The sequence below is a fragment of the Ogataea philodendri genome (assembly GCF_020536065.1).
Source record: "Ogataea philodendri strain CBS6075 chromosome Unknown scaffold18, whole genome shotgun sequence".
NCBI classification, from domain to species: domain Eukaryota; kingdom Fungi; phylum Ascomycota; class Pichiomycetes; order Pichiales; family Pichiaceae; genus Ogataea; species Ogataea philodendri.
Window position 1 is genome coordinate 133,005 of NW_025764050.1, and position 8,996 is coordinate 142,000.

General features: G+C 39.3%; 6 protein-coding genes across 6 annotated transcripts; 1 reads left to right on the forward strand and 5 right to left on the reverse strand.

Moving 5' to 3' along the window:
• Positions 1 to 120: 120 nt before the first annotated feature.
• Positions 121 to 2,130, reverse strand: OGAPHI_004653 (uncharacterized protein; the record flags this gene model as incomplete). Its single annotated transcript, XM_046205754.1, has 1 exon — positions 121 to 2,130. One exon carries the CDS (start codon positions 2,128 to 2,130, stop codon positions 121 to 123), a length of 2,010 nt encoding a protein of 669 aa, XP_046060573.1.
• A 1,246-nt stretch (positions 2,131 to 3,376) lies between these two features.
• On the forward strand, positions 3,377 to 5,590 carry OGAPHI_004654 (uncharacterized protein; the record flags this gene model as incomplete). Its single annotated transcript, XM_046205755.1, has 1 exon — positions 3,377 to 5,590. The coding sequence occupies one exon, from the start codon at positions 3,377 to 3,379 to the stop codon at positions 5,588 to 5,590; it is 2,214 nt and encodes a 737-aa protein (XP_046060574.1).
• On the reverse strand, positions 3,952 to 4,492 carry OGAPHI_004655 (uncharacterized protein; the record flags this gene model as incomplete). The annotated part of the gene is made up of 2 exons (XM_046205756.1): positions 3,952 to 4,145; positions 4,471 to 4,492. 2 exons carry the CDS (start codon positions 4,490 to 4,492, stop codon positions 3,952 to 3,954), a joined length of 216 nt encoding a protein of 71 aa, XP_046060575.1.
• A 38-nt stretch (positions 5,591 to 5,628) lies between the features above and the next one.
• Positions 5,629 to 7,506, reverse strand: OGAPHI_004656 (uncharacterized protein; the record flags this gene model as incomplete). The annotated part of the gene is made up of 1 exon (XM_046205757.1): positions 5,629 to 7,506. One exon carries the CDS (start codon positions 7,504 to 7,506, stop codon positions 5,629 to 5,631), a length of 1,878 nt encoding a protein of 625 aa, XP_046060576.1.
• Positions 7,507 to 7,669: 163 nt separating this feature from the next.
• On the reverse strand, positions 7,670 to 8,602 carry OGAPHI_004657 (uncharacterized protein; the record flags this gene model as incomplete). The annotated part of the gene is made up of 1 exon (XM_046205758.1): positions 7,670 to 8,602. One exon carries the CDS (start codon positions 8,600 to 8,602, stop codon positions 7,670 to 7,672), a length of 933 nt encoding a protein of 310 aa, XP_046060577.1.
• An 86-nt stretch (positions 8,603 to 8,688) lies between these two features.
• Positions 8,689 to 8,996, reverse strand: OGAPHI_004658 (uncharacterized protein; the record flags this gene model as incomplete). Its single annotated transcript, XM_046205760.1, has 1 exon — positions 8,689 to 8,996. A coding segment is annotated over one exon (308 nt), but the record flags the coding sequence as incomplete, so codon positions are not given.

Sequence of the window (8,996 nt, forward strand, 5' to 3'; positions counted from 1 at the left end):
AAAAATATGCTAGACATTTTTATAAATGCATCAACTAGGTACAAACATTATATAGATATAGAATTTTGGGGATCAGTCTAAACCATTGAAACACGAACACTGTATTATTTGTAAGACCAATCACAATTCGTCATGGGACCAATCATCATCGTCATCTTCTTCGTCATCATCTCCACCAGTTGGAGGAGCATCGTATAGCTTAGATGTGATAGGGTATGCCACCTTGCTAAGCTTCTCTCTTTGTTCATCAAACTCCTCTTTAGTTGCTGTATCGAAATTATCATCCAAAAATTCTAAAGCTTCATTAACAGCATCAAGCAAAGTTTCCTTGTCATCCTCGTCAAGCTTCGATCCTAATCCATTTTCGTCGTTGACTTGGTTCTTCAAGGAGTGGGCATAGTTCTCTAGAGAGTTTCTATTCTCAATTTTCTCTCTCAACTCCTTGTCTTGTTGTGCAAACTTCTCAGCTTCCTCAACTTTCTTCTCGATTTCTTCTTTAGAGAGACGACCCTTGTCGTTCGAAATGGTAATGGAGTTGGATTTCCCGGTACCCTTATCTGTTGCAGAAACTTTCAAAATTCCATTCGAGTCTAAAGTGAACGTGACTTCAATCTGAGGTGTTCCTCTTGGAGCTGGTGGAATACCAGTTAATTCGAATTTGCCTAAATGGTTATTATCCTTAGCCATGGCTCTCTCACCCTCGTAAACTTGAATAAGAACAACTGGCTGGTTGTCAGCTGCAGTAGAGAAAATCTGGGACTTCTTGGTAGGAATTGGAGTGTTTCTTTTGATTAATGTTGTCATGACTCCACCAGAGGTTTCGATACCCAAAGTGAGCGGGTTCACGTCAATCAAGACTATGTCCTCAACACCCTCTTCTCCTGATAGAACACCTGCTTGAACAGCCGCTCCAAATGCAACAGCCTCATCTGGGTGAATTCCCTTGGAGACCTGTTTACCATTGAAAAAGCCCTGCAATAATTCTTGGACTTTAGGAATTCTGGTGGAACCACCAACCAAAACAACATCATCAATGTCGGATGCCTTCATCTTGGCATCGTCAAGGACCTGTTGGACAGGTTTTAAAGTTTTCTTGAACAATTCCATATTAAGTTCTTCGAATTTGGCTCTCGACAAGGACTCTGAGAAATCAATACCCTCAGCAAACGAGTCAATTTCAATTCTCGTGGACATCTGAGAGGAAAGAGTTCTTTTGGCCTTTTCGACTTCTCTCTTTAATTTCGCAAGAGCCTTTGGATTTTCAGTAATGTCAATTCCGTGTTTCTTTTTGAAAACCTTGGCAAAGTGTCTAACGACTCTGTAATCGAAGTCTTCTCCACCAAGATGAGTGTCACCTGCTGTTGCTAAAACTTCAAACGCACCTCCAGCAATCGTCAGGAGTGAAACATCGAAAGTTCCTCCACCAAGATCGTAGACAATGATTTGCTTTTCTTCGTCAGTCTTGTCTAGACCGTAAGCAATAGCTGCGGCAGTTGGTTCGTTCACAATTCTAAGAACTTCCAATCCCGCAATTGTGCCAGCATCTTTTGTTGCTTGTCTCTGTGCATCATTAAAGTAAGCAGGAACGGTGACCACAGCGTGCGTAACTTTCTTTCCGAGGTAATCCTCTGCAATCTGCTTCATCTTTCCAAGGATCATGGCAGAGATTTCCTCAGCTGTGAAAGTTTTCGTCTCACCATTGACTTTTGTCTCAACAACCGGTCTTCCACCTTGATCCACAATTTTGTAAGGCAGATGCTTAAGTTCTTTCTGGACAACTTTATCTTCAAATCTGTGTCCAATCAATCTTTTGATGTCAAATATAGTGTTGGTTGGATTTGAAGCAATTTGGTTTTTAGCGGCATCACCAACAAGTCTCTCCTCATCAGTGAAGGCGACATATGATGGTGTGATTCTATTTCCTTGATCATTTGGCAGAATTTCAACTTTTCCGGCCTTCATAACCCCAACACAAGAATATGTGGTACCTAAATCGATACCAATCACAGTACCATAATTATCGTTTGAGTCAGCATTAGCAAAATGCTCCGATGCAAATGGCAACACCACCAACAACAAAGCATACAGAATAGCTGCAAACGAAAAAACTGATCTGTTTAGTTTGAGCATCGTCTGTGATAGAAATTAGTTTTTATAAAAAATCTTGAATCAACTTTTCAAAAATGATTTCGCCTCTCGTAAAACGAATAAGATCGAATATGTTAGTCAGGTAAACAGCTATCGTACTACCAATTGTAACTTATAAATTGGTGATATGAAGTGACGATTGAATTTACCTTGTCTCAAGATTTGATATTAAAACGTTGGAATAAGATTATTCTTGAGCTTCGTTTATGTACTCGGCGGCAATATATTACGTGTCGAATATTCAAGAAATCTCGTGTAGGTCTGGAAAAATTTTGACACGCTGGCTTTAATAAAAATTTTTATAGAGGTTTGCGTACTGCGCCCGATAATGCCACGTACCAATTGCCTTTGCACTTCTTTTCTGTGCCCTATTAGTTCAGCTCTATCGTAATGTTTACATATCGGTTCTGTAGATTCATTCAATAAGCAAGTCGATTAGCTGAACTCTCTCAAATTCGACGAGCATTATTTTTCATTCACATATGTCGAATGTTCTAGCATTGTAAACCCGGCACTTACAATATGCATTTTAGCGATAATTCTCTTGAGTATATTCGTGGGGTACAATTCCCGAGATCACCTCGAAAATCCCTTATTGTACACAGCCAGAAAAAATTCATGTGGTAGCACCAGCATTGCGAGCTGTGACTACACTGGACTTGAACTAGCCATAATCCTATCTCATCTAGTATTTCTCATTGCTAGGCTGAAATCGTGATAAATGGGATGATATATTCTACGACGTAAAGAGTCATGAAGCTCGAGAAGTTTTAGCTTGTAAAAGTCCTAGCCATAGAGCTGTACCAAAACTCATAGGCAACAAGAGTAAGTAGTATAATTAATTAGGATATTATACCCAGTGGGAACGTTTTCTGGCTGCATTTAAAGCGCTCTGTCTAAAAATCTTGCTACCTGAGATCTCTTTGTTTTGTCCCTATTGTAACTAAGGTGTCCGTTAACAAAATCGGCTCTTGTCTGTAAACCAATAGCAGGTAACATACTGAAAGTATACTATTTCCATTATAGATGTTGAGCGACGGCAGTTTACATCAATTTTTGTCAGTCCATAACCAGACACGATCTACGTTTGCGAGATGTTCCTTGAATTATGTAATAAATTTAACCCGTAAATATAGTTTTCGATCTGCATGATAAAAAAAAAAATTTAAGAAAAAATTCTTGCAAGATTGAGTGCAGCTAACTATTCGTTTCGTTACTGACTGGACAGATGGTTAAGAAGACTAGAAAATCGATTGTATCTGTCAAAAATTCACGTTCTGACTTGTTCAGACTGGAAAATATTAGCACTATATCTGACAGCGAAGAAGATGTGCCCGATTTCGACGAAAGTAGTGGTGATGAAGAACTAGGAATACAGGCTGGAGAGAAGAATTCAGACGTTAAGAGTACACAGTCATCAGAAAAAAGATCCAAACTTTCTGGAAATGGGTTCAATCATGCATTCAGCTTTTCGCTGGATGGAGAGTCTGATAGAGATGCAAATTTTAATGGCTGGGATTTCCAAATGAACAGTGGCAGTCACGAAGGCCAATCTACAAGTGTTGATCTCGACAAGATCATAAGGAGAAAAGGCGGATTAAGTGGAAAGATTGTTGACGTGAACGTGAATAGTACTGGAAACATTCGGGGAGGAAACAAACAATCTCATACAAGTGACAATGATATATCTGATGATGAAGATGATGAGGATGATGAAGTTGAAAGCAATAACTCTGACAAAGAAGCCGATAGTGACGAAAGCAGTGTAGGTGATGAAAGAATGTCCGAGATACAGTCAAAAGTTCAGACCACTGATGAACAGTCAATTGAGGATAACATTGCAAATTTGAGCGATGATGAAGATTCGGCAGAGGCTATAGCTAACTTTTTTGATACTCCTGAAGACATAAGAAGTGAATTAAATGGCAAGCACGATACATTCCAATCATTGAAGCTTTCAAGGCCTCTTCTGAAGGCTTTGTCAACTTTGGGATATTCTAGTCCTACTCCCATTCAAAATGCCTCCATCCCGATGGCTCTTTTAGGAAAAGACATTGTTGCTGGTGCTGTTACTGGTTCTGGAAAAACAGCTGCATATATGATTCCTATCATTGAAAGGTTGCTTTACAAGCCATCCAAAGTTGCTTCAACAAAGGTGATTGTTTTGACACCCACAAGAGAGCTTGCAATCCAGGTCGCTGATGTGGGTAAGAAGATTGGGCAATATGTCGCTGGACTCACGTTTGGTTTGGCTGTTGGTGGATTGAACCTTAGGCAACAGGAACAAGAACTTAAAAAACGACCTGATGTGGTGATTGCTACTCCTGGTAGATTTATCGACCATATCAGAAATTCTCCATCTTTCAATGTTGATAATGTCGAAGTTTTAGTTTTTGATGAAGCTGATAGGATGCTCGAAGAAGGTTTCCAGCAAGAGATCACAGAAATCTTGTCTTTGCTCCCTCGCAAGAAACAAACAATGTTGTTCTCGGCTACTATGAATTCTAAGATCAAATCGTTAATTCAGTTATCTTTGAATAAGCCGGTCAGGATCATGTTAGGAGCGCCAAAAGCAGCAGCATCGGGATTGGTTCAAGAGTTCGTCAGAATTCGTAAGAGAGAGTCTTTGAAGCCAGCGTTGTTATTTAATATTTTGTCCACAGTCGAAGGCCATCAAAGTCGGGTGATAGTCTTTGTTGCAAGAAAGGAAATGGCGCACAGATTGAGAATAGCACTTGGTCTTTTGGGTTTGAAGGTTTCCGAATTACATGGATCATTGAGCCAAGAGCAACGGTTAAAGTCCGTGACAGAATTCAAAACTTTGGCAGTTCCCGTTCTCATATGTACGGATCTGGCTGCTCGAGGATTAGATATCCCCAAAATTGAGTTAGTGATCAATTTTGACATGCCCAAAACACACGAAATTTACCTGCATAGAGTTGGTAGAACAGCTAGAGCAGGGAGACAAGGATTGGCCATTTCCTTTGTGGGCGAAAGCTCTCAAGATAGAAGTATTGTCAAGGAATCGATTAAGCAAGTTGAAATTGAGCAGAGTGGCAAGGCTATTGGTAGAAATGTTGACTGGAATGCAATTGAACAAATTCAGGCCACTTTGAAACAGAAGGATGCCGTGATTGAAGACATTCTTAAGGAAGAAAAACAAGAAAAAGAACTATTAAAAGCAGAATCAGAATTGAAAAGAGGTGAGAATATGCTCAAATATGAAAGCGAAATTAAGGCAAGGCCCAAAAGAGATTGGTTTGTTTCCGAAAAGGATAAAAGTCAGAGTGGAGAGAGCGTGAACTCAGCAAAAAAGCGATTGAACAGTAAAAAACGGAAAGCTCAAGAGGTGAATGAAAATCCGAAAAGGCTTTACAAAAAGACGAAAGATGATCGGTTGCATACGCAACCAAAGAAGCTTCCGAAAAAGCATAGAAAATAATATCTTTCTTCATAAGGATCTAAATATCGCTGTACAAGTTAATTATAAGCAAACCCTTTACTGATGCTTCTCAAAGATAAAATACTGGGCATTAGATTGTCCGTAGCTGCGCTTTCATGCTCTTCATATTTTTGTTGATGTGTTTTAATGTGAGAGTCCAGATCCAAAAACTGTGCATCCTCACGCAGGCTAATCAGACTTGAAACCTGATTTCTTGTATCGTGAGATAGATTTGACGAAAGGCTTGTTAACATTTTCAAACCATCGAGCCACACATTCAAATCGCTATCAGTTTCAACGTAAAATGAAAAGTGGTTGTTATTTCGTGTTCTCAACTGGATGCGACTCACTTGCATTCTTGAGCTGATACGGACTAGGTTGGAATCATGGGATTTTTTACTGATTGAAACAGAATCAACACTCAGAATTTGATTAAATTCAATTCTGGAACCATCTTGATCAATATTAGGGTTTTTGGAATGCTTTCGGGAAAATCTCTTGTAAATCAGGGCTTTTGCATCTGAAGATAAACTTAGAAAATAATACGACTTCTTTCTGCCTGTGCCTGCATCCAAAGGGTGTTCAGAATAAACCCATGACCCTTTAGAAAGCTGTAGAAAACTTCGGTTAGTAACAAACCCTAGGGTTTCTTGATTCAAAGATTCAATGAAGTCATTTGCAGCATTAGCACGGACCCAAGAAATTTGTTTGTGTATCTCTTCAAGCTCCAATCTTTTCAGGTTGTCAAGATCCAAATTCGACAAGGAAGTGATAGCAGCAGCAAAAGACTTTGAGTTTAAGGATTCGCGGAAATAAATGAATAGCAGAGTAATGATATTTGTAGTGCGAGTGCTATCATTCAATTCTGGAATAGATAACGTCCAAAATTCAAGCGAACGAGTAATCAGTGTTTGGAACAAGGTTTTGTTAAGTTCTATAGGTACCTGTCTAAGATTCTCACTGCTTATTCGCTTTTGAAAGAAAAGACTGCATACCTTCGATGAGAACTGAAACAAAATGAGAATTGAATCTTGCTGAGAGAATAAGTTGTATTCATAATAATGTTTCTTCAAAATGACGCTAGAGGAAAAAAGAAAACATAATAACTGAACAGCTGATAGTAGCGAAATCTCTTCTCTATCTATCACTTCGTTTATTTTAATCCTCATTTCCGTGGAGCTTTCCTTGGACTGGACTCCACCAAGTTTGAGAAACTCAGATGATAGCAGGTGGATCAATTGGACATGGCTTGTATCTTCCGTGTTGAGTAGCTTTCCCGATAAATACTCACTGAGAAATCTCAATTCTTTACCCAAATCATCAAAGACGGGCAGTTTTAAACATTGTGTTCGAAGGTCGTTGAACAGTAAACAAAGTTTGGAAAAAACGTTGGTTTCCAGAAATGATATAACATAATCAATCAGAATTTCATCACTTTTGGTGCTGAAAACAGTTGTAAGAGATTTGATAACAAAACTGGCAAATAACTCTAGTGCAGAAATGTCTTCTAAACTCATGCTTGACATAATTGTCTCCAGAAATGAATTCTCATCCTTGAGGTGACGCAATATTGATACTAAAACTTGGGAGCTGCTTTTAGAAGCTTGTGAAAAATAAATATTCAAAAGCTTCAAAATCGACTGTGAAATGTGTAAGTCAATCTCAGATCTTCCTAATTCGAATAGTAGTCTGAAAAATTCTGGGCTTGCATTTTCGCTGATCCAATCAGTTTGTTGAGAAAGCGTAGAAACTTTGATGAGAACATCAACCGCAATAATCCTGTCAAGAGTCGAACCTCTCAAGATTGCTCTTTCTGCGAATCCAAAGAAATCAATAGCCTCCTCGGAACTTAAATCTTCTCCTCTTCCTGTAGCTGAGTCCAAACGTTGATTTATATATCTGAAATTAAGAACCATTGCTTACATCAAGAAACCCACTTTCAATTTTGGCGATAAATAACTTAAAATCAGGGTTGGTCTTCGGATTACATTTCCATGACATTTTGCACAGCCTTATTTTGAGATGTAATATTTGAGTCCTAGTCGAAGTTACATATTATATAATCAACAGTAAATGGTTTCAATCGTCCGACATATCCTCAATCTCCATACGAGGGCACTCATTGTCTTGATCTTCAATTGCAAAGCGAAATTGATGTTCCATATTTTGCAGTTCCGGGATAGAATTGACAAACGAGGGAATACACATTAGTTTTGAAAGCTTTTCATCGCCGAGATTGACCCTTCTTGATCCAATCACGTTGTTGGCAAGGCTGAACGTACTTTCAAGAGCAGCATTTGAACAAGGAATCTCTTTGAGGAGCTGATATGTATCTCTCAATCGTGGAAAGGGCGTAGACGACATAGAAGACCAGAACTCGTTGTTAGTTTCGATAGACCACTTACTATAGTCAGTGTTATAGAGCCCCCACTTGTGATATTCATCGACTTCCATGCTGAAGATGCTCTTCTCCATACTTTCATGTGCTTGAGCATTTCCTGCAGATTCCTCCGATGCGAGGAGATAAACCTTTTTGAATGAATCGGTACGCTTATACAACTCAAAAAGAATCTCTGTCTTAGAGCGTTCCAAAGACTTGAGCCTGTACGGAAATTGTCGAATGTCTTGATGTTTCCAATTGATGGTCGAAAATAGTAGCTGGTTGCGATCACTCACATCAAAGACGGATCCCGCAATCACTAATTCATCTTCAAAAGCAAGGGTGAAGTATTCACAAAATTTCGAGTAGGAAAAACCAATTGCGTTGAGGAAGCTTGGATTTAAACCTTTCAGTTTTTCTGTGAATAAAGCAACGGTCGGATCTTCACTATCACGATACACGTAAAGTTGATCTGCAATATCGAAGTAATCAACCAATCCCTCTTCTTTGCCAAGTAGGTTTGATACTGCTGTAAAAAGCTTGATTACTTTCAAAAACGTTCTCGAGTAGCTCATTAAAGTATTATCCTCATTCTTTTGTGACAACTCCATCCAGACTTTGAACTCGCCCATTATGAAGTTCAGTCCTTTGATTTCTTTAAGATCGTTCCGAAATTCCAAGAGAGCATGAATCGTTTTTGTCTGATGTTGATCCAGCGTTATTCTATGTTCATCAAAAAGTCCTCGACGACCTCAATCTTGTCAGAGTCCAGGTGATCGTTAGGGAAGCCCATACCCACTAGCTTGCCAAACACGAAACATAATTCGTCCCATTTGTCGAGGATGGTAGTCACCGTAGAGTAAGCGCTGGTCCATCTAGTTTGAATTGGAAGAGCGGGATTCTTACCACCGATGCATTTTGTCCAAAGCGAGGAAAGCACGGTGTCCCCTCGTACCATCTTGCTGAAGTCGAAGCAAGCTTTGTAGAGTCTGGATTCTTTCGTGTTGTCTGCATCTTTAGTAGCTT